The 25,033-nt window shown below is 35.0% G+C and overlaps 1 protein-coding gene across 1 annotated transcript in view; it reads left to right on the plus strand.

Moving 5' to 3' along the window:
- SRP72 (signal recognition particle 72) overlaps positions 1–24,260 on the plus strand; it is a 39,188-nt gene extending 14,928 nt beyond the window's left edge. The window contains exons 8-19 of the mRNA XM_077136960.1: positions 23–80; positions 5,635–5,766; positions 7,945–8,073; positions 8,794–8,866; positions 10,670–10,734; positions 12,279–12,374; positions 13,206–13,309; positions 13,446–13,523; positions 14,203–14,340; positions 19,247–19,284; positions 22,606–22,765; positions 23,356–24,260. Coding sequence (XP_076993075.1) covers positions 23–80; positions 5,635–5,766; positions 7,945–8,073; positions 8,794–8,866; positions 10,670–10,734; positions 12,279–12,374; positions 13,206–13,309; positions 13,446–13,523; positions 14,203–14,340; positions 19,247–19,284; positions 22,606–22,765; positions 23,356–23,533 — 1,249 coding nt within the window. The 3' untranslated portion in view covers positions 23,534–24,260. The remainder of the gene's footprint in view (positions 1–22; positions 81–5,634; positions 5,767–7,944; positions 8,074–8,793; positions 8,867–10,669; positions 10,735–12,278; positions 12,375–13,205; positions 13,310–13,445; positions 13,524–14,202; positions 14,341–19,246; positions 19,285–22,605; positions 22,766–23,355) is intronic.
- Positions 24,261–25,033: the final 773 nt, after the last annotated feature.

Consider the following 25,033-nt stretch of genomic DNA (forward strand, 5'->3'; position numbering starts at 1 on the left):
GACTGTTGCTTCTTTTTCACAGGCCAACAGATGTGGGATTGCTAGCTGTAATTGCAAATAACATCATTACCATTAACAAGGTATGGAATGTCCATGACTTTTCTACGCTTACATTTTACACTGAAGGCAGATTACTCCAGCATTTCTTGAGATAATTGTCCTTTTTTCCCTGACACAGAGAGTCCGGTTGTAGCAAAATTACAATGGATAGTGTTACTTAACCCTCATAGTGATGATTGTGATGATTCTGCAAAATATTTTCAATTATAAAAATTTGTTGTAGTTCCAAACCCTGAACTTTAAATCTTCCCTTTTTCCAAGTTTGTAATGTATGCAAAATCTTTATTTGTTGGAAATGTAAATTGTTTCAACTTCTAAACTTTTCTCCAAAGAGTATAGATGCAAAAATCCTCACAGAATATTTGAAAATTGAATCCAGCAGCACATTAAAAGAATTATACACCATGACCAAGTGGATTTATTCCAGGTATGCAAAGATGGGTCAACATGAAAAAATCAATTAATGTAATGCACCATACCAACACATCAAAGCAGAAAAACCGCATGATCATCTCGATTGATGCAAGAAAAGGCATGTAACAAAATTCATCATCCTTTCTGGATGTGACTACTTCCAAGGTTAAGAATAGAAGGGAACTTACATGATGGAGGGAATATATGAAAAACCCACAGTCAATATCATACTCAGTGGGAAAAGACTGAAACCTTTCTCCACTGATCAGGAACAAGACAGGGATGCCCCGTGTCACTGCTGTCATTCAGCATTGTACTGGAAGTTCTAGCTAGAGTAGATAGGCAAGAAAGAAAAATAAAAAGCATCCAAATTGGAAAGGAAGAAGTAAAATGTTCACTATTGGCAAATGACATGATCCTGTATATATAAAGTTCTGAAAAATCTACTACAAAGCTACTTGAACCTCATAAATGATTTCAGCATTGTAGTAGGATACGAGATCAACACACAAAAAGCAGTATGTCTCTGTACACTAGTAACAAACCATCTGAGGAGGAAGTCAAGAAAGAAATTCCATTTACAATAGCAACTAAAAGAATCAGATATCTAGGATAAATTTACCTAAGGATGTAAAGGACTTGTACGCAGAAACCCACAAAATATTGCAAAAAATAACATAAAGGACTTGTACGCAGAAACCCACAAAATATTGCAAAAAATAACAAAGATGACCTAAGCAGTTAGAAGGGCCTTCTATGTCCATGGTTTAGAATATTAAATATCATTAAGATATCAGATCTACCCAAATTGATTTACAGAGTCAAAACAGTCCCAATCAAAATTCTAACAGTCTAGAGTACAGAAATAGAAAAGCCAATAATCTAATTTATTTGGAAGTGTGAAGGACCCCTAATAACCAAAAACATCTTGAATACAAAGAACGAAGTTGGAGGACTCAGACTTCTTGACTTTAATGCGTATTACAAAGCTACAGTGATCAAAACAGCATCCTCCTGATATGAAGAGAGATTTGACCCAACAGAATTGAATTGAGAGTTCATAAATAGACTCTCACATCTATGGCCAGCTGACCTTTGACAAGGCTGCCAAGTCCACTCAACTGGGAAGAAATAGTCTCTTCAACAAATGTTGCTGGGAGAACTGAATATATCCATATCTCAAACAATGAAAGAGGACCCCTATCTCACACCTAATACAAAAATAAGCTCAAAATAGATCAGAGACCAAAATGGAAGAACCAGGACCATAGAATTTCTAGAAGACCTTCAAGATCTTTTGGTAAGCAATGGTTTTTAAAATTTTTATATCCAAAACACGAGCAACAAAAGAAAGAATAGATAACATTAATTTTTGTGTATCAGAGGACTTTGTCACAAAAGAGCAGCCCACACAGTGGTAGAAGATATTTGGAAACCACACATCCAATAAAGGCTTAATGTTCAGGATGTATAAAATACCCTGCAGCTCAACAATAATAGAACAATACAATTGAAAAATGGGCAAAAGACTTGGATAGACAATTTTCCAAAGAGAAAATACAAATGGCTAAAAAGCATATGAAAAGATGCTCAACATCACTGGCTAGTAGGAAAATACAAATCAAAAGCACAATGAAATATCATTCCATGCCTACTAGAATGGCCAATATCAGAAATACAGAAAACACAAGTGTTGGAGAAGGTGTGGAGAAATAACAACACTTATTTACTGTTCATTAGAAGCTAGAATGGGTACAGCCATTGTGGAAGACAGTTTGGCAGTTCCTCAGGAAGCTAAGTATAGAACTGACATATAATCCAGCAATCCTGCTACTAGGTGTATACCCAGAAGAACTAAAAGATGGGACACAAGACATTTGCACACCAGTTCATAGCGGCACTGTTCCCAATTGCCAAGTCAGAAGCAACCCAAGTGTACATCAACTGATGAATGGTTAAAGACAATATGGTATACCCATATTTTTCAGTTGTAGAGAGGAATGACGTCCTGATGCATGGCACAACATGAATGAACCCTGAGGACGTCATGTTGAGTGACAAAAGGACAAATTTGATCTCCCTGTCATGAACTGATTACAACAAGCAAACTCTAAGAGTTAGAATCTAGAATATAGGTTACCAGAAGATAAACTGGCATTAGAGAAGGGGGTGTTAATGCTTAACTTGTACAGAATTTCTGTTTAGCTTGATGTTAAAGATGTAGAAATGGATGGTGGAAATAGGAGCACATTATTCTGAATCTGATCAACAGTGCTGAACTATAGAGATTGTAGTTAAAAGGAGAAACTTTAGGACATGTTTATTACTAGATGAAACAAGATTGTACAACACAGTGAACCCTGTTGTAGATGACAGACTACAGTTAATAGTACAAGTATAAGAATGTTCTATTGTTAGTAATAAGTGTAAAAATATACTTAAAGAGTATACTTAATGTAAAGAGTGGATGATAGAGCTTGTTTTAGTTTGTAAGCTGCTGGAATGCAATATACCAGAAATGGAATGGCTTTTTAAAAAGGGAATTTATTAAGTTGCAAGTTTATAGTTCTAAAGCTCCAAAAATTTCCCAACTATGGCATCCAGGGAAAGATACCTTGATTCAAGAAAGGCCGATGATGGGTGGGCCACGGTGGCTCAGCAGGCAAGAATGCTTGCCTGCCATGTCAGAGGACCCGGGTTCGATTCCCGGTGCCTGCCCATGTTAAAAAAAATGAATAAATAAATATTAAAAAAAAAAAAAAAAAGAAAGAAAGGCCGATGGGTCCAGAACCCCTCTGCAAGCTGGAAAGACACTTGGTGACTGCCTGCTTCCTTTATCTCCTGGCTTCTCATTTCCTAAGGCTTTTCCAGGGGTGTTCTTCTGCATTTCCAAAATCTCTGGCTATGTGGGCTCCCAAGCTTTTTTCAAAATGGTTCCCTCTTAAAGAGCTCCGGTAAGCAACCCCACCTTGAAAGGGTGAAGACGCATCTCCCTGGAAACCAACTGATCAGAAGTTACTACTCACAGTTGGGTGGGTCATATCTCCATGGTAACAATAAAAAAGATCTCACCCAGCAATATTGAATGAGGATTAAAGGACATGGCTTTTCTGGGATACATAATAGCTTCAAACTGGCATAGAACTATTTTAATCTTTAATCAGTTGTAACAAAGATAACTATTTTTAAAAAAAGTACAATTATTTAAGAAATGCTATCATCATTTGTAACAAGTGTTCCACACCAATGCAGGATGTTGGGGGCAGGGTGGTATATGGGAAACCCTTATTTCATACATAATTGTTTCATGAACCCACAACTTTCTAATTATATATAAATATGTATATTCTAGTTATATAACTAGTTATATATATATATATAATATATATTTTTATATATTTATATTTATAAAATTATACTTGCCTGTGTTTATGAATTCTTTGAGATTCCAATGAGGACAAATTCTTTTTATCTGATATAAAAGAATTCCTAGTTGTTGCTAGAAAGATATGTGAAATACTAGAAGTTTCAATTTAATATAATTGTATACTGAACTTTCTTCATTCAAAAGTATTCTTATTTTTTATTCAGAATAGTGCTGGATGCAATGCAAAAGAAATATTAAACATGGTCTTAGTCATTACATAGTTTAAAATATGCCAGTGTTGGAAAATAATGTGCATTTTTAAATTTCTTGTCTCAAGTTCTGTAGCTAACAGGACTTTGTAAAGGGAAAAATCTCTAGGTTGGAAATTTGGAGGATGGAAATATTCAAGGTTAAGCAATAACATAAACAAATATGTCCAGAAATAGTTATGACCAATGGGAGAAAAGCGAAATAACAGATTAGAAAGTACATGTATGCAAGTTAATTAGAAAAAAATAAGTAAATTGGATGATATCAAGTTATGAAAAGCCAGGAGAATCAAGTTTTTGTATAATAAATGCTATAGTAACAAAGTTTAACAAAGTATGGCAATAGCATGCAGAATGAATTGATGCATTAGACCTTACTAGAAAAAGTTTCTTGAGGAGTCATTCATATGAAAAACAATTTCTTGCTGTACATTAAAATGATATCACTGGTTTGAGGAGTCACACTTAGAAAAAGCAGAATTTATTTTAGATTTCCTGTTAGTCTCCTGTAGTATTTAAATCAGTAGAAACACATCATTTATTTGCATATAGTATATATGTAACAAAGCTAGAACACTGTACGCATAGGAAACACCCAGGTACTCAGTTTGTCCTTCTCAGAATGCAATGTGACATCATTGACGTTTTTCCTTGAGAGGTACATGACTTTCTGAATTCCTTTCAAGTCTTTCTTTAGACAGGTAACACTGCCCCACACAGAAGTTTCAGAGATTGAGCTTCTCTTTGCTTTTGCCTACTTAAGAAGGACCCTAAGATAAAGAAAAACATGTTGCATGAATCTTTCTGCTAACAATGGGTTCTAAAGTGGATTGAATGAATTTCTGAAGTTTGTTTAGATTTGCTTACATAGTTACAATATTTCAGAGGAATAAATTACTTTTCTCATTTGTTATGTGACTTCAAAAGGACATGACTTATAGAAATTGCATATTTATGTATCTTTGTAGTCCTAATTTCACTGTAAGATTTGTGCTATCCCTATGTATTTTTCCTCAAAAAATCTCAAAACATGGGCGGGCCATGGTGGCTCAGCAGGTAAGAATGCTTGCCTGCCATGCCCGAGGACCTGGGTTCGTTTCCCGGTGCCTGCCCATGTAAAAAAAAAAATGAAAAAATCTCAAAACAAGCAGTTAATGGTGGAAAGATAAAACCACTTGTCTCCTTGCCTTCAAAGCAGCTCAGTTGCAAAGCCTTTTCATACCTCTAGGGGCTAAAAACGCAAGCTCTAAAAGAACAGAATTATATTGTGAGATATATATAGGTGAATTTGAACTGCAGAGGTTTTGTTTCTTCTGTGAATCAAGAACCCAAAACAAGCTTCCATATGTCTTAGAAGGTAAGGCATCTGAATTAGTAGATACATGATCTTCCAAGCTCTTTGGAAGCTCTTTGGTTGTATCTTTGTAAAATAACTAAATGAAAGAGTATTGAGACCTTGGAATGTTCAATGTTGAAGTCTGAGGTTGCTGTTAATGGTGGATGAACTTTTCGTCTTTTTGTCAGGACCAAAATGTCTTTGACTCCAAGAAGAAAGTGAAATTAACCAATGCAGAGGGAGTAGAGTTTAAGCTTTCAAAGAAACAACTTCAAGCTATAGAATTTAACAAAGCTTTACTTGCTATGTACACAAACCAGGTAGGTAATAGACTGTTAGTGCCCTTGGTAAACTTTTTCGAATATGGGTATGTCGGTCCAATCTATTTATATTTTTTATATGTTTTATATTTTATGTATTTTTCTTTACATTTTGTCTTGAACCCATACATATGTTTTTCTCCCTTTCAGAATGTCATATATCAGATTTTATTTGTTTAACAAGTAATTTGTATACTTCTTTATAAGGATGTGACGTTGATGTGTTTTAAGAGGAGGAAAACAGTAAACATAATTTTAAATGAAATGATCTTCTCTAACTTCTAACCTCTGAATTAGAATAAGAATCAATGAAGATACCGATCATAATTAAAGGTTTAAAAATCCATCTTACATTTTAGTTTGTACATAATCACATCAAGTTAAAGATGTTAGGGAGGTCTAGAAAAATAAAAAAGATAGGAAGGTCTGTTCTAACTCCAGCATGTAGTAGTTCTAATTAAATTGTTTTCATGTTCTTCTAGAACAGAGGTTTTCAGTGGGTAAGTGAGAGCTAGTAACATTTTTATTATGTAGAACTCAGTCAAGTTATTCTTAATACTTAAGCAAGAAACACATACACATTTAAATGAAAATAAGCTAAAATACTTTGTTTTGAAGCAAGTACTTATTGTATTTTTTTAAAACAAAATCCTGAAATTTAAGAGTCTGAATGTTTAGAACTTGTCCTTTTTTAAGTGCTTTTAGAACTCATGGCTTAAATTCAGTACATGGAAATCTTTTTCATAAAGGGGAAAGTTGGGAATAAATGCTATAAACATATCCTCTCATCCTAGGTTACTTCAAATGATTTCCTCCTCCTACCTCCCACAGACCTTTTCTTTTAGGTTACAATGTTTAATTGACAAGCCTATTTTTTTTTACTTTTTAAGCTTATTTTTTTTATTGTATAGTATAACATATATACAAAGCAAAGAAATAAAAAAGTAATAGTTTTCAAAGCACTCTTCAACAAGTAGTTATAGGACAGATCCCAGAATTTGTCTTGGGCTACCATAGATTCTCTCATATTTTTCCTTCTAGCTGTTCCAGAATATAGGAGGCTAGAGGGTTTAAATATTTTTTTATCATCACAATCGACTTTTTCTCCATTATATCTACAAAAAAGCTATGAATTTCAAAGCACAGCACCACAATTAGTTGTAGAACATATATTTCAGAGTTTAATGGGTTACAATTTCACAATTTTAGGTTTTTATTTCTAACTGCTCTAAAATACTGGAGACTGAAAGAGATATCAATTTAATGATTCGGCATTCATGTTCATTTGTTAAATGTTATCTTCTCTGTATTTGTTAAATCTTATCTTCTCCACCATCACTTTTGATCTTTCTGTCCCTCACTTTAGGGGTGTTTGGGTTATGGCAATTCTAAATTTTTCTTATTGGAAGGGTCTGTCATTAATTTGGGGTAGGGAGATGGAACTATCTGATGTTCTGGAGATTCTGGGTTACATTTCAGGAGTTATCTGGACCAGGGACCCATCTGGAGGTTGTAGGTTTCTGAAAAGTTACTCTAGTGCATGGAACCCTTGTGGAATCTTATATATTGCCCTGGGTGTTCTTTAGGGTTAGCTGGAATGGTCCTGGTTGGGGGTTGGCAGCTTATGATAGGTAGCAAGGTCTACCTGAAGCTTGTATAAGAGCAACTCTCAGTGTAGCCTCTGGACTCTATTTGAACTCTCCCACTGATATATTTATTAATTATACTCTTTTCCCCCTATTGGTCAGGATAGAATTGTTGATCCCACAGTGCCAGCTCTGGATTCATTCCTGAGAGTCATCTCCCATGTCTCCAGGGAGACTCTCACCCCTGGATGTCATGTCCCACATAGGGGGGAAGGTAATGATTTCATTTGCAGAATTGGGCTTACAGAGACTGAGGCCACATCTGAGCAACAAAAGAGGTCCTCCAGAAGTAACTCTTAGGCATGCCTATAGGTAGTCTAAGCTTCTCCGCTACCTACATAAGCTTCACAAGAGTGAACCTCATGATCAAGGGCAGGACCTATTGATTCGGGTGTCCCTAAAGTTTGACACAGTATCAGGAGATTCCCTGATGGTAAGGCTTAATACTTCCATATTTTTCTTCCATCCCTCAGGGGTCTTTGCCAATACTTGACTAGCCTATTTTTGTGGGGGTAAAACTGTTGTCTTTCAGGCAGAACAATGCCGCAAAATATCCAGCGGTCTACAGTCCCAAAGCCCCGAGCATCTCCTTCCTGTGTTAATCCAAGCTGCCCAGCTCTGCCGTGAAAAGCAACACATAAAAGCAATAGAGCTGCTTCAGGTAAGAAAATAACCCTGCAAGTTTGTAAATTTGATGGGAAAACTGGGGTACCATGCCACTAGAAAAATTTCAGAGTGTCATGTTACTTTAGTTCATTCATGGATTACAACTTTGTTCTGTATAAGTTTGTATTATGTAAGTATTTGCCTCACACGCTGAAGAATGCTTTTTATTTGGATATCTATTTTAAATGAATTAGGGATTTATTTTATACTTCTGATACCAGAACATACTTGCCCCTTTTTCAGTAATGTCTTGACCACTAAGTCCTGATCCATGATCCCAGATAATTACAGAGACTCTGACTTGGCTTTTATCAACCAAGACCAGCTATTCAATTATATGTTTAATTTTCTTGAAGAAACATAAGGTTGGAATGAGGTTGCGCCTCAGAATGAGGGAAGTTGCCTAGTAGGGAGTTGCTAAGTCAGTACCATTTATTTTGAGTGTGTTTAAAAAAAATCTATGTAGTGATCATAATTATTTCTTTTAGTAAAGTCAAGGAAACACAACATTATTGCTTTTATTTTCAGAGTATGCCTTGAAAGCAAAGAAGGTGCTAAATAAAATTTTCCTCAACTAGAATTCTGAGCAGAAACCAGAAGTTTAATCTTTTAAAACTGGATTTAGAATTGTATGTACCTGAAATCATAAATTGTAATATGTACAGTTAGTTGTGTAAATTAAATGTTTTTTTCCCCTCAACTAAAAAAATTTTAGGAATTTTCAGATCAGCATCCAGAAAATGCAGCCGAAATTAAGCTGACTATGGCACAGCTGAAAATTTCCCAAGGTATTAATGATTTTTGTCATGATAAAAATATCTTAATGAAAGCTTAAGGTTGGAAAGATTCTAAAGTAGTTGTGGGATATGTAATTTTAAAGTTTTTGCATAGTGGTGAAGAGTAATTATTGCTGTTTCAAACATGAGGGTAGATTGTGTATGATTTCAGCAGATTTAATAGTGAGTTAATCTTTTCTTGGGTTATTCCTAAATTGTTAAGATCACACTCAAATCATTTCTTTAAAGCCAGGAGAAGCAAAAGTATCTTTTTAGAAAGACCATATTTATCAAATTTCCCGGTATGTCAGATATAGAAATGCTAACTGTTAGTATTTGTGTAGAATTAGAAAGGGATTACTTTGCACCCTAGATTTCAGAATTTCTTAGTTTAGTCTCTTATCTTTCTGTTATACTTTTTTTATTAATTAAAAAAAAAGAAATTAACACAGCATTTAGAAATCATTCCATTCTACATATGCAATCAGTAATTCTTAATATCATCACATAGATGTATGATCATCATTTCTTAGTACATTTGCATCGATTTAGGAAAAGAACTACCAAAACAATCTGTTATACTTTAACACTTAAATATCTGAGTGAGAAAAGCAAAGGAATTTAATACAATTAAATTTAAGAATTTCAGGTTGAATTTTCAGTCTTAAAAAACTGCCAGTGTTTTTGTCCAGGATTTTGAGCAAACAACATTGAGATTATCTAAAGGTGAACTGTCCAATGTGGTAGCTACATTGAACTTTTTGAAGATTAGATAAACTGAAACTAAATAAAATTTAAAATTCAGTTTCTCAGTTTTTCTAGCTATGTTTCAGATCTTTAGTAGCCACATATAACCAGTGACTATTATGTTGGATGGTGCAGATTTGGGCCTTTCCATCATCACAGAAAGTTGTATTGTAGTTTTGTGCGGACCTTGCATTCTCAATGGCAGTAAAAATGGTTTTGTGGGGGAATTGAAAAAAAATCTTAGGTATTATAATGGTTATGACCCTCCAAAGGGTCACAGTATGTAAAGAGATGTGTTGTATTTCTTTGGTATTCAAATTTCATGAAGGAGTTGTGGAGGGCAGGAATGTAATTAGGAGCAAAATGTTTGATAAGCTCCTTCATGGGACAATAATGAAAACAAGGTTGAGAAACATTGCTTGTCTGTATCTCCCAGTTTTCACATCTCCTTACCTTCTTCCCTTGTGTTTTTTTTTCTTTCTCCCCATCCCTCTTCTTTTCCTTCCTCTCCCTTTTATTTTTCATCAGTATTTTTTTTCCTATAAGGATTATATATCATCCTGAAATTATGAGAGCCTGTCTTGGATTGTTTTATTTTGTTTTTAGAGACTTTGGAAAGTTTGTTAGGTTTTCAGTGATTGGAAAATCAAAATTTTAATCTCAGGAAATTTTAATCTCATAGGAAAATTTTAATCTCATAGGAAACTTTCTGTTGTCTTCAGTAACATATTTTAAGGTTTTTAGGGAAGGATCTCACCTTCAGGTTACAGTCGGACAAAAGAAAAATAGAATTCCTGTCCTGGGGCTCTGTTTTGGCAGCAGCTCTGTCATTGACTTCTTTGAGCTTAAGCAGATATATTATTTATTTGAAACTCATTTTCCTAACCTGTAAAATGAATAGAATGCCTTATCTCAAAGACCTCAAACCTGTGTATTTATAAATGTTACAGAATATGAATGTTGTATTGCTTTACTAAGGAAAAGTAATGGGGAGGAAGTAAAATTTCTTGTATTTTTTTTCATAATTTGCTTTCTTCAATGTGATGGTGACTTTGTTTTTAACTTAAGGTAATATTTCCAAAGCATGTTTAATACTGAGAAGCATAGAGGAGTTAAAGCATAAACCAGGCATGGTGAGTTTATAACTAAAATATTACAAGACTAAAAACGTAATGCAGGGGGTGCATTAGTCCAGTGGTAGAATTTTCGCCTGCCATGCGGGATACCTAGGTTCAATTCCCGGTCCATACACTTCCCAAAAAAACAAACAAAAATTCAACGAACGGTGCTGCAGTAATGGGATACTCACATGGAAAAATAATGAAATGTGACCCCACCATACAGCATATCAAAAAAAGGGGGGAAAAGTAACGCAGTTGGTATATCTGATGTTTTTTGTGTTCTTTTTAATTTCGTATTTATATATTTCATAATATAGGTGTAGTGAAGATAATAACAATTATTTATCTGGCATAAATTTAATTTCATTCTTTGTTCTGCTTCATTGGTGTATTATTTATAAGTGCCAGGTACTGTTTAGGCTTTATCTTACTGAGAGCCAATTTTAATAACCTAAAATATCTATAGGTCTTCAATGTGATTTCTCTAAATTAAAAATGTAGTGATAGTGGCCAACAATTTTAGTTTTTAGTTCTCTTCTGATTTTTCAAGTGTCATAAGTTTAGATTAGTATTATAGCTGAAAGTATCTATTTCATAGAGACTAATTCTGTAGTGGAGATTTGTTTGTTGAAAAGGAACTATTTCATTCATGTTTGAATCCTCTGCTACAGCTTGTTTGCAGTTGGCACTCAAATGTGCAATGTTATGGTAGTGTTTTCCCTTTCGAAGATTCCTTTTATAAGGACTGGGATAAAATTACTGTGCATGAGACTTAAATATGATATGTGGCTGAAACATTGTTTCTAATACTTAATAAGCTGGCCTTCTGTTACCTTTCAAAGAATTTATCCATTTCATCCAGGTTGTTGAATTTATTGTAATAAAGCTATTCATAATAAAATAAATTCCCTTATTTTCCTTTTGACATCTGTAGCATCTCTCTTACTCCTGAAATGAATTATTTGTCTCTTCCTTTTTTTTTCCTTGATAAGTCTGACCAGAGGTATATCAGTTTTATTGATCTCAAAAATCCAGTTTTTTGTTGCCTTTCTATCCTCATCTCTCACTTCTCTTTTCACTCCACACTTTTCCTCACTGACTTTTTGCAGTTCAGGCCACATACGACTTACCATGGCAATTTAACTACAATAGTCTGTACCTCACACATTGAATATCCTGCAATGTCTTTTTGTACAAAAATTCCTAAGCACTTACTCTCAATTTCTGTACTTACCTTGTTGTGCACTAGTAACAAAATGTTTGCATACCACACTGGACTGACAACCACATTTTGACTAGCTCTGCTTTAGAAGAAAGGTATATTTTGTATATAACTTCCTTTATATTTACAAAACACTGTTGTTCATGGAGTTTCTAGGAATAAAGTTATTAATACTCTCTAAAGATAATTTTGGGGGTGATGGCTGACAGCTCAGCAGCCTTTATTTGCTATTTCTCCATTGTTTTTCATTTCTAAAAAGTTTATTTTGGAAAAAAATTTATTTGGGGAGTGAAGGAAGAATTTTATTCATCAATCTATACCTTTGGTTGGTTAGGTATCTGCATTAGTGACCATGTATAGCCATGAGGAAGATATTGATAGTGCCATTGAGGTCTTCACACAAGCTATCCAGTGGTATCAAAATCATCAGGTAAGTAAATGGAGTAAAAACATTGTGAGGTCATGTTTTTACATAAAAATTGAAAACTTCAGTAATGAACTCAAAATTTAAGAGAACGAAAATATTCCAAAGCACTATCAGGAAAGTAGAATTCAGACTGTCAAATTCATTATCAAGTGGGTAGAATGCTATTAAGTATACCTCACTCAGATAATCACTGCAGAATGAAAAAAAAAAAAAGATGGCTCGGTTATGTTTTCTGAAGCTCTTTCCTGTGTATGTTTTTGTTTGTGTGTATAATCTCAAGAAAGAAGAATAGTACAGAACATGGTTCCATACATGAGATCTCAGCTTAAGTGGCTAGAGAGTCCATGGGTGGTAATAATTGGTAGGAGAATAGTACAGGGAATAATTGTATATCATATCTTTGTCTAGTAGGGGCATTCTCAGTTTTCCAGAATGGGGCTCAGTGTAGGTAATATCCAAGTTATAAATACCCTTGCATGCATACAGGTTGTACTGTTACTTTCAGTGGAGGGATATCAGCATCCTGAAAAGCACTGTGTTAATGTTTTAAGAACTAGCATGCCATAATTTTAAAATTTGATTAAAGAAGAATGTTCCTAGTTGTAGAAAACAAATGGGTTGTGTTCCAAATTCATAAATTGGTGATTACTTACACTATTTGTCTAGTTGACTCCTTCCCTGTATGTGTATGTGATTTCATTTTTGTTGTTCAGACATGCAATTAAACTTAAGATCAGGAATTTAATGGATAGGTCCAGTTTAAAGGTGTAATGAATACTGACTTGATTGACTTGATATTTAGCATAATTTTTTTTCTTTGTATTGAATCTATAGCCCAAATCTCCTGCTCATTTGTCCTTGATAAGAGAAGCTGCAAACTTCAAACTCAAATATGGGCGGAAGAAGGAGGCAATTAGTGACCTAGAACAGCTATGGAAGTAAGCTCTGAAAGGTGGAGATGTAAAAATCTAAGTTTTATTGCTGCTGTTTATTATCAGGGAGCTATTTTGCTTGTTTGTGTTGCATTTTCCAGTTTTATAAACTGTTTGGTAATTGTCTTATTTCTTCTTTTAGACAAAATCCAAAAGATATTCATACACTGGCACAGCTTATTTCTGCCTACTCACTTGTAGATCCTGAGAAAGCCAAAGTGTATCCTTTTGGTTGTTGTTCTGGACAGTTCTCAAATGGCACACTAGATCTCCATTACCTGCATTTGGACCAGGACTTTTTTCTGTATTAGAAAAAAAACAGTCTCTGGGACACAGCCTGTATTCCTTCAGGTTCAAGGCCAGCAGGAAAAAGAGAAAGAAAACATATATTTTATTTAGGTAGTTGTGATGAATCTGAAATGTCATTTTAATTTACCATCTTGGGGGGTCACATACCCATCTCAGGCAATTGCTATTAAGAGAATCCAATCTTTGATTGTGTATGGTTAGATTATGTGTGCTACTCTAGTCTGGGTGTGCTTCCAAGACCTGCGGGAAGGGGTTGGATGCTGAACAGCCACAAGTAAAAGCCTTTGCAGTGAGCAAGTTATATTTTAAAAGCTTGATAGCTGTTTTGGAGTGAAATTTTTATTAAGCTGCCACCCTGGAGTACATTACTTGAGTTATATGATTAGATACTCCTTTCTTAGATTCTTACAAATTATACTGTAAATAATTGGTATTATGACCTGCTGATGTGTTATTCAATAGAAAATTTAAGAATATTTTTCTGCTTTTTATGAAGATCATCAAAAAATGGCAGTGTTTTTTTCTTTGGGCATTGATATATATTGGCAGGCATGTGTATTGTATGTTCCTGAACTCCTGTTGTATCCCAGTCTTAGTAAACACTTACCCTCATCGGATAGTATGTCTTTAAAAGTAGACGTTGAGGCTCTTGAAAATTCTCCTGGTGCTACGTACATTCGTAAGAAGGGTGGAAAAGTTGCTGGAGAAAATCAACCAAAGGAGCAAGGGTAATGTTTTTCGCTAACTAATTCTGAGGTCCAGCAAAATGGTATATATATATATTTTTTTTTAATTAAAATTTCTTGAATAAGGAATAAAAAAAAATACATTCTCATAAAAATTCCACATGCATAAAGTCTGTTCCCTTTCATTTCTTTCCTGTTTGTTTTTGCCATGCCAGGGTATCAGTCTCCATCCCACTTTGACTCACCCAGAATTAACCTCTAGTATTCATTTAGTGTGCATCCTTTCAGATGTTTTTATTTGCATTTACATAGAGAGAAGGGTTAGAAATATTTTCTTAGATTAGTTTATTTTTGTTATTTATAGAAGTGAAATTATATTGTACTTACTGTTTTCCAACTTGTTTTCATTTAATGTCTCGTAGATCTTTCCATATTACTAAATGTTGACATATTTGTTTTTTGCTTGGCATTCCTTAGGCTAGATGTATCCCTCCTGATTTACCTGTAAGTTACTGATGTCCATTTAGTACATCATTTAGTATTTCTGAACCAAAGTTCAGATGGTGTATTTTGCTGATTTGAAGAAAAGGTTAGCCAGTGTCATTAACTTATTAGAAGTCAAGTTCTGATTCTTTCCTTCTTTTCCCACATTGCCATCTCAAAACACAAAACCAGACGCCTACAGTAGTAAGACATATAAGGTTTTGACTCAAGATGAATAGAGCACTGAAGAGCTGACCCTTCTCCAGTTTTGTGGCTTTCATGTGTTTTCAATGTTTTCTCCTTGTTAAATTGCCTTTTGAAATCAATTTTTTCCTAACAGTAAATGGATTGATTTCTTTCATTATGAAGGCTGTATTCAATAAAAAGCATTTCGTCTTCATATTTTAGTAAAATAAGTTTGAATGAGTTGAAGTTTGGAAGGTATACTATTCCAGATTAAGTTTCATCATATAATTCTGATATTAAATTTTATCAGGAAATTCAAAATAACATATATTTAAGCCAGATCTTAAAGGGATTTTCAAATAATGCCTATTTTTGTAGTGCACTTAAACATTTTCAGTATTTTTTTTTTCTCTTACAAAGCAAGGCTAGGTAATTAGAACATACAGCTCTTTTTAAATCCCTTTACTGAATCTGCTTTTTCTTTTCCCTTAGACAATCATTAGGTGCACATTGACTTTGAAGCTTTTAGATTTTAGCACAGTATTTTCTTTTTTGTGTGTGCATGGGCAGGCACCAGGAATCAAACGCAGGTCTCCGACATGGCAGGTGAGAACTCTGCCTGCTGAACCACCGTAACTTGCCCTAGCACAGTATTTTCATTATGCACTTTTATTAATGCTCTTTATTTTGTACCAACTTTTAGATGCAAAGGTTTGGATTTTTTTGAAGATACGATATAGAATAGATTTATAGTAGGTGTTGGCAAAAAATAAATCATAGTCCTTGTCTGCAAAAGAATGTAAGTGCAGCAGAAGGAAATGGTTAAATTGCTGTTCTAGTTTACTAACTGCTGGAATGCAGTATACCAGAAACGGAACAGCTTTTCAAAAAGGGAAATTTAATAAGTTGCTAGTTTAAGGTTCTTAAACTGAGATAATGTCCCAATTAAAGCAAGTCTATAGAAATGTCCAATCAAAGGCATCCATGGAAAGATACCTTGGTTCAAGAAGGCTGATGAAGTTCAGGGTTTCTCTCTCAAGTGAGAAAGCACATGGCAAACATAGTCAGGGCTTCTCTCTCTCTCTCAACTGTAAGAGCACACAGCGAACACGGCATCATCTGCTTGCTTTCTCTGCCTGGCTTCCTATATCATGAAGATCCCCGGGAGGCGTTTTCCTTCTTCATTTCCAAAGGTCACTGCTTAATGAACTCTCTGCTTCTCGTGGCTATGTCGTTCTTCTCTGCTTTCTCTGAATCTCTCATTCTCCAAAATGTTTCCTTTTTTATAGGACTTCAGAAACTAATCAAGACCTACCCAAATGGGTTGAGACACACCTCTACCTGATCCATCTTAACAACCACTATTGATTAAATCACACCTCCAGGGTGATGATCTAATTACAGTTTCAAGCATGCAGTGCTGAATAGGGATTAGACAAAATGGTTGCCTTTACAAAATGGGATTAGGATTAAACCATGGCTTTTCTAGGGTGTGTACATCATTTCAGGCCGCACATTCTACCCTCTGAACCCTAAAAAAAACATGTTTTTCCCATATACAGAATACATTAATTCCATCACAATATCAGAAAACTTCAAAGCATTTCAGTAACAGTCAAATGCAAATACAAGTACAAGGTTTCATCGAAGTTAGTTACAAGTGTGGTCTGTGCTCAAGCAAATTCTCCTCTGTCTCTGGACCTTCGAAAACTCATAAGTTATTTACTGCCAACATACAAAGGAGGAATAGTCACGGGATACATATACACATTTCCATAGGGAGGAAGGAACGCAGGGATCACCAGACCCATAGTTTCAAAAACCTGCAGGCAAATCCCATTAGATTTCAAAGTCTGAGAGTCATTTATCTTCAGGGTTTCTGAAAGTGGTAGTCCCACCCTTTCCAAGGGCCTATGCAGAGACCTGCCTCTTTCTGAATGCAACCTTGGAGGACACCGGGGAGACCATCTTTTCTTGGCTCCACCCTCTCCAAGCATTGGGGCCACATCTGGGCTCTCTGTCTTCTCCGGGGCACATGCTCAACCCTTCCATGGGGTGGCAGCCAGGCTCTCCCCAAACCCCAAAGAATGTGCTGTACCTTTTCCAAAGCCTGAGGTGGCACAACTCTTCACTGCAACAAGGGGGAGACTCATCCTCTCTGTGTATGTGAGTGGGCCCACTCTCCTGGCTGAGGTTTCTTGTCTTCAGACCCGAGCTTCCATGGTTTTCCATGGTTTTCACTCGGCAGACTCCAATTTGTCCCTTTTGTGTCCCCGTTTGTCCAGATTGGCAGTGGTTTCATTTACACCAACAGTCTCTTCAAGCACTGTGGGACTTCCCCATCATTCTCTTCACTGTTCCTCCAAAATCTTCCCCTTAACCATCCAAAAAACCAGTCCAACATGTCTGTTGTTTGCAAACTGCAGCAGCACCCACTTCTCTGGTACCAAATTCTGTTCTAGTTTGCTGGCTGCCAAAATGCAATATACCAGAAATGGAATGGCTTTTAAAAAGGGGAATTTAATAAATTGCTAGTTTACAGTTCTAAGGCTGAGAAAATGTCCCAGTTAAAGCAAATCTATAGAAATGTCCAGTCTAAGGCATCCAGGGAATGATACTTTGATTCAAGAAGACCAATGAATTTCAGGGTTTCTCTCAAGTGAAAGGGCACATGGCAAACACAGAGTTTCTCTGTCATCTGGAAAGGCACATAGTGAACACGGTCAGGGTTCCTCTCTCATCTGGAAAGGCACACGGCGAACATGGCATCATCTGCTAGCTTCTCCTGGCTTCCTGTTTCATGAAGCTCCCCGGGAGGAATTCTCCTTCTTCCTCTCCAAAGGTCACTGGTTGATGGACTCGCTGCTTTTCATGGCTATGCTCATTCTTCTCTGCTCTCTCCGAATCTCTCATTCTCCAAAATGTTTCCTCTTTTATAGGACTTCAGAAACTAATCAAGACCCACCCAAATGGGTGGAGACATGCCTCTACCTAATCCAGTTTAACAACCACTCTTGATTAAATCACATCTCCAGGGAGATGATCTAATTACAGTTTCAAGCATGCAGTGCTGAATAGGGATGAGAAGAGACGGTTGCCTTTACAAATGGGATCAGGATTAAAACATGGCTTTTCTAGGGTACATACATCATTTCAAACTAGCACAGTTGCAAAAGAGGTTGTACATGCTATGTGTGAATAGAAGGAATAATCAGTTCTTCCTGGGGATAGTGGGAGGTCAGAAAAGGTTTCATAGTGGAGGTGACTGTTGGCTCTGAGGAAAATGAGGATGAGGTAGGTAAAGTTTGAGCAACAATGCAGAAATAACAAATGGCAGGGAACCTTTGGGAAATTGCAGTTATGTCTGTGGAGTATGACTTGTAAGGAGACAAATTTAGGAGACTATTGCATAGTATAAACGAGAGGAAGCACTGAAATAAGGTACTGTAAGGTGCATTTCTTATTCTTCAAGGTGTTCTGAAAGAACTGTCACAATTGCATGACTTGGTAAAATGAATTTTTGGCAGAAATTGTTGCTATCTAGTCTTTTTTAGTTCACTGTTTCATAGTTCTCCTAGAAGTACATCACATGTACATGTATGCAGTGACATGTTTTTATGTCTTCCTCTTTTCACCGTTATCATTGATTTTTCACTGTAGTGTCAGAACCTGTTAAACAATTTTTTGAAGTGTTTTCTTGATTTCTCTATACCATTTCCAGTGTCCTTTTGGTTCTTTTTCAAAGTACTTAATAAAGGTTTAGTTATATTAAAAATTTAATAAATTTACAAGGTTCAAAATTCAAGAAATTAAAAAGAAGTGCAGAGTAAAGATAAAGTCTTCCTTTCTAGTCTGTCCTAACTCATTTACCTCCTCCCCTGGGGTGCAACCAATGTTACTGTCTTGCATACCTTCCCAGAGATATTCTTTGCCAAACAGGGTAACATTTCACAGTACTTAAATGTTCTAACTTGTGAAAATTTCTTACCTATTCACATAGACTTAATATGTGTACTTAAATTCTTTTTTAGTGTAAATGGTGTCTGTTTTTTGAAAACACTTGTCACCTCTCTTTTCTTACTACCTTTGAAAAACTATAGTATCTGGAGAGCGATTAATGTTAACCTGGATTAATATCCCAACTAGTTTGTTACTCTTTGATGAGTAGCCACTACATCTTAAACAGCTTTACAATAAAGTGCCCAGCTCACTCTTTTGTACCTATTTAATCTTCTATAAATATTTTCATGATGATGGTAATGACTTTTCTTTTTTATAGACAGGGAGATTTGAAAAAGAAGAAGAAGAAAAAGAAGGGTAAGGTTTTTGTTGTTGTTTGAAATCTTAGGTTTTTTTTCTATAAAACAAAAGCTCGAGTTTCACACTATAGAAAAATGTTTGGGCATGAATATACTACCCTTCCTTCTTGCATCTTTGAACACTTACTTTTGTCTTGTCTATAGCTACCTTTTAATTTTATTACTTTAGAGAGTACAGCTCTATAGTTTTCCTGAATTTAAATCCTTATTCTAGTATTCTCTTGCCATGGAACTAGTGAAGTTAATTAACTGACCTGCTTGAGTTTTTCATCTGTAAAATGCACATAATATTATATACCCCATAGGATTAAATGAGTTACTGCTACATGTAACGCTCTTAGAACATTACCTGGCACAAAGTAAGCCCTTTTTACATTAGGGTGCTTTTGGCTGTAAGTATTATAAAGTGCCATTCAAACTGGCTTTAAACAGTCAAGAGGAAGGTTAGCATTAATTTTGATTGATCTAATTCCTGTATCTCTTTTTTCTGTTGTCCATAAGATTGATTGCCATTAGAATCATAGGATAGTGGTTGGAAACAGCCAGGTCTATACATTTAACTGCTTATGTATTTATTTATTTTTTATTCAACATACAAACATAAACATTCTTACCACATGATCATTCCATTCTTATATAATCAGTAACTCACAGTATCATCACATAGTTGTATATTCGTCATGATCATTTCTTAGAACATTTCCATCAATTCAGAAAAAGAAATAAAAAGAAAACAGAAAAAATTCATACATACGATACCCCTTAACCCTCCCTTTCATTGGTCACTAGCATTTCAATCTACTAAATTTATTTTAACATGTTCCCCCTATTATTTATATTTAATCCATATGTTTTACTCATCTGTCGATAAGGTTGATAAAAGGAGCATCAGACACAAGGTTTTCACAATCACGCATTCACATTGTGAAAGCTTTATCATTATACAATCATCTTCAAGAAACATGACTACTGGAACACAGCTCTACATTTTCAGGCAGTTCCCTCCAGCCTTAATTTAAAAGGTGATGTGTATTTAATGCATAAGAATAACCTCCAAGATAACCTCTCGACTCTGGAATTTTTCAGCCATTGACACTTTATTTTGTCTCATTTCTCTCTTCCCCCTTTTGGTGTAGAAGGTTTTCTCAGTCCCTTGATGCTGAGTTCCAGCTCAGTCTAGGATTTCTGTCCCATGTTGCAGAGCTATGCATTTTTGTCATTTACCTGAGCAGGACAAAAAGGGCTTTTTCCCAGTTGATAAATCTTTCTTATTGATCTGTTTAGGCCAACAAGTCCAGGTCAAATGTTCAGCCCAGAACCATTAACTTGGCACAGTGCCACATTGCTTAACTTAGGCTGTGTTCTGAATTAATCCATGACAAGAGTGGGTAGAATTACCAAACTTGGCTTAGACTAGTCAGATATTATCCCTGGAGTCATGTACTTATTCCTGAGTCGTTGGGTTAGTGGGGTCTCCCCTCTCCCCCCAGTCATAACTACTTTTAATCAGTGAACAGAATTTCCTTAACAAATTAAGTACTTTATACAGTAGTGACTTTTATCATTGTCACTACAGTTCAATATGGCTATAGTTGGAAGGGATGTTAGGCCTGTTATTTTTCCAGAAATTGAAAAAGTACCATCATGAAAATAAGGAAGAAAAAAACTTGTATCCAATTGGGGGGACATGTCAGGTGAAAGTGAAGTCTTACAGTTGGAGAATTTGTAGATAGTGTGGGAGGAATTGGAGATGCTGTCATTAAGCAGTAATTCTCTTCGCCAAACACTTCAATTTCGGCCCGAACTTTTTTTTACCCTGGATGGGCTATCACTGGTGGATATGTTTGATCTTTGTTCCTGGTTGGAAGAGTTGAGGTAAGAGAATCCTGGACTCTTAACTGTCAAAGCTGAGATGATACTGAATATATTCTTCCACTTGAGAATGTACTATAAAGAACTTTTTCCAAATTATTATATATGTACTTCATTCTTTTTAGTTCAGTTAAATAGCATATGATAGTGTAGATATACAGTAATTTAATAATTCTCATCAATATTTAAGTTTTGCTATTTTAAAAATATTCTTACATAATTTTGTAGGTTATTTCTTTCTGCAAGATGTTTCTAGAAGTCTTTAAATTTTGACTGGTGCTGCCAAATTAAATTGCTCTCCATAAAGGCTGTACCAGTATATACTGCCACTAGTGTTTCAGTGTTTCCTACTATTTCACTAACACTGGGTAATTACTACTTTTAATTTTTGTTGTTCTGATAGATCTTTTCACCCTTGTCATTAAAAAAAAATTTTTAATTAGAGAAGTTGTAGATTTACAGAGAAATGTAAAAAGTACAGCATTCCCATAAACAACACCCCACCCATTGTTAACACTTTGTTAGTATGGTACCATTGTTAAAAATGAAAGAATATTATAATTGCTATTACTGATAGTCTGCAGTTTAAATTAGGGTGTATTTTTTTTCTGCACATACTATTATTAACACCTTGCATTAGTGTGGTATATTCGTTTTGATTCATGAGAGAACATTTTTATAGTTGTTCTCTATATCAGAGATAGATTATTAACTGTAATCCATCATTTAAAATTTTTTAAATTTTTATTTTAGTTATATATATATATATATATATATATATATATATATGATCCAAAATTGTTCCTTTTAACCACAAAAATAATTCAGTGCTGTTAATTACATTCACAATGTTCCTACCATCACCACCATCCAGTTCAAAAACTTTACAGTCAACCTCAATAAAAACTATGACAAGTTAAGCATTGGCTCCCTATTCTCTGACCCCAACCCAGCCCCAGGTAACCTCTATTCTGGATTCTAACTCTGTGAGTTTGCTTCGTTATTCATACTAGTGAGATTGTACAATATTTGTCTACCCTTCTCATTTTTAATTGGGTTAATAACTTATTTTTTCTGGCTTACCCTGAGTATAGATGTGCCCATTTTTCTTTGGGGATATGCCTATAGATTAGCAATACCTCTGCCTATATTAAGGCTGTTACTCCACATACAAATATTTTTCTCAGTTTCAAAAATTTATTCTTATCAATGAAAATTAAAATTTTTCAAAGATATACTTATATTTTTTTCTTTATAGCTTCTAAATTTTGTGTGATGCTTAGAAATAAAGCCTTTCCCTTGTTAGATTATGCAAATTAATCTTTTTCAGATAAATTTATTTCAGCTTTAACCTTTTTATTCCCAGGCTTAGACACATTGTTTAAATAAACTCTCTTAAACATACTATGGACACATCTCTCATTTCTTTACATTTGTTTATACACAGGAAAACTGCCAAAGAACTATGATCCAAAAGTTACCCCAGATCCAGAAAGATGGTTACCAATGAGAGAACGTTCTTACTACCGAGGAAGAAAAAAGGGTAAAAAGAAGGATCAGATTGGAAAAGGTACCCAGGGAGCGACTGCAGGAGCTTCATCTGAACTGTAAGCTATGTTTCACGATTGTGGTTACTTAGAACATATGTTGGTTCTTTCTGAAATTGACTCAGAGCTATTAGTGAGAATTTTTAATATAAGTATGAGAAATATATTCAGATAATTACACTAAATGTTTTGTAATATGCTTATGAAAAGGAAAGAAAATGTGTGATATTTCTGGTTTGAATATGTTGTAGACTCTTAGGATCCAGGTACCATCATAAGAAAACCATACAGTAAGCTCATTTAGCAATTTAACTAAATGTATAGATAAACTGATTTAATGTATAATGTGACTAGAAAAAAAGTATTAAAAAACATCGTTTCTACCTGGTAGGATTATAGGTCATTTAAAAAATTGTCTTTATTGCTAAGCTTTCTAAAAATAGGAATTACAATATATTGCTTTTTTAAAATTATAAAACAGTAAAGATTTTATTCAGAGGAAAATGGATGGGGGTTGGAAAACCTAAGAAATAGAATATATATGGGAGATTGTTAGAAGTGGAAAATGGAATCCATGTACGTACATATTATATCCTTTTTCTTCCTTGAATATATGCGTGACCAAAACTTTTCTGATCTGATGATTCCAGGGATGCCAGTAAAACTGTGAGCAGTCCACCCACCTCCCCAAGACCTGGCAGTGCAACAACAGTATCTGCCTCTACAAGTAATATCATACCCCCAAGACACCAGAAACCTGCAGGGGCTCCAGCAACAAAAAAGAAACAACAGCAGAAAAAGAAGAAAGGTGGAAAAAGTGGCTGGTGATTAGAACATTTTTGTTGCAGGCCATTTTTAAACTAGTCTCAATGACACTAGGAACATAATAAAGGTAACACAGCAAGAAGCACAGAGCTGCTGCTCCTACCCCCCACATTTCCATAAAATTCTTTCCTGTGCATCAGATAGGAAAACATTTTTCTCAAACTTAATGCTTAGTGGGATTTGGCCTAGTTGTACAATCTAGCTTTGCACAGATTATGAAAACTCAAAATAATTGGGCATTTACCCACCTTGATATCTGGTGAATTTTTCCTTTTCATGTAGTAATCTGTTCTTATATCAGTTTGACAAACAAGGCATATTATCTAAGGTTTTCCCAGGATTTAAACAGAAAATACTTTCTTTTTCAGCTGAGTCTGAAGATATTGTTCCTGTTCAAATCCCACTTTAAATTATGTTTTAGGAGGCCTTAGGAGACTGAAAATGCAATCTTCTGAGCATTCCAAATATCCATTTAGAAATATCATGTGATTAAAAGGGACCTTTATTAATACACTTGTGTTCTTCACTTCATTAAATCGAGAGGCCACAGGAAAACGAATGCCTTGAATAATTTTAACCATAGGTTCTATGTCATGTGATACTGGGATATGTGATACTTTTCATTGCATTTTTATGTATACACATTGGGGCTCCTTTGTGCCCCCATCTCATCTTCAGATTATGGTAACATTATACTGATTTAGCACCATTAAAGAACTCAAAGAAAATATATCAGTGTTGCAAGAAGTTGACTCTTAGACCCATTGTTCTGTGGTCACATTGGTTTGGACTGTTTGAATCAAAAATATTAATGACCCCTATCAACAGTATGAACATTGACTTATTAAATTGAGAGGAAATTAACACCAGAGTTCAGTACCAGGCAGTATTAACACCTAGCAAAACTATTTGGCTCAATTAATAGGTACTCACATGGCTCCTCTTCTACTAATGGGAATGACCATTCATTACCCTTCTCTAAATAATGAAGTGTATTACAGTCAGTTTATTGTGTAAATGTCACTCTTGTCTTCCCTTGCTTACAAGCTACTGTCTCATTGTACTGCGTCATTGAGACAGAAACATTGGGATCCTACTCTTGATAATACTCATTTTCTGCTGCCCGAGATATCATTTAGACTTAATGATTATTTCCTTGTGATTATATCACTCCATCCATGTTAATAAAGTGCTGCTGTGTTTGACTCTGAACATATCTATTGAAACTTCTTCAAAGAATTTTTTTAAAGGCATTTCTCCTTTACTATAGGAGAAAAAGAAAAGAAATACGGTGCTGCCTTTCTTTTCAGTATGATCAGAATTTGTGGTGGCATCTAAAGATAATTTTTAATATGAATGAATATCAAAATACTTTTCAAGCTCTACAGAGAACAATCTTTTGGTAGGGGTGACATATTCCTTTAGAATATGTATTCCATTGCAGATATAATTCTTAGTAAATTTGTTATTTAAGATTCTATTAATTTCTATGGTGAAAGATAA

The sequence above is a fragment of the Tamandua tetradactyla genome, chromosome 19, assembly GCF_023851605.1.
Source record: "Tamandua tetradactyla isolate mTamTet1 chromosome 19, mTamTet1.pri, whole genome shotgun sequence".
Classification (NCBI taxonomy): domain Eukaryota; kingdom Metazoa; phylum Chordata; class Mammalia; order Pilosa; family Myrmecophagidae; genus Tamandua; species Tamandua tetradactyla.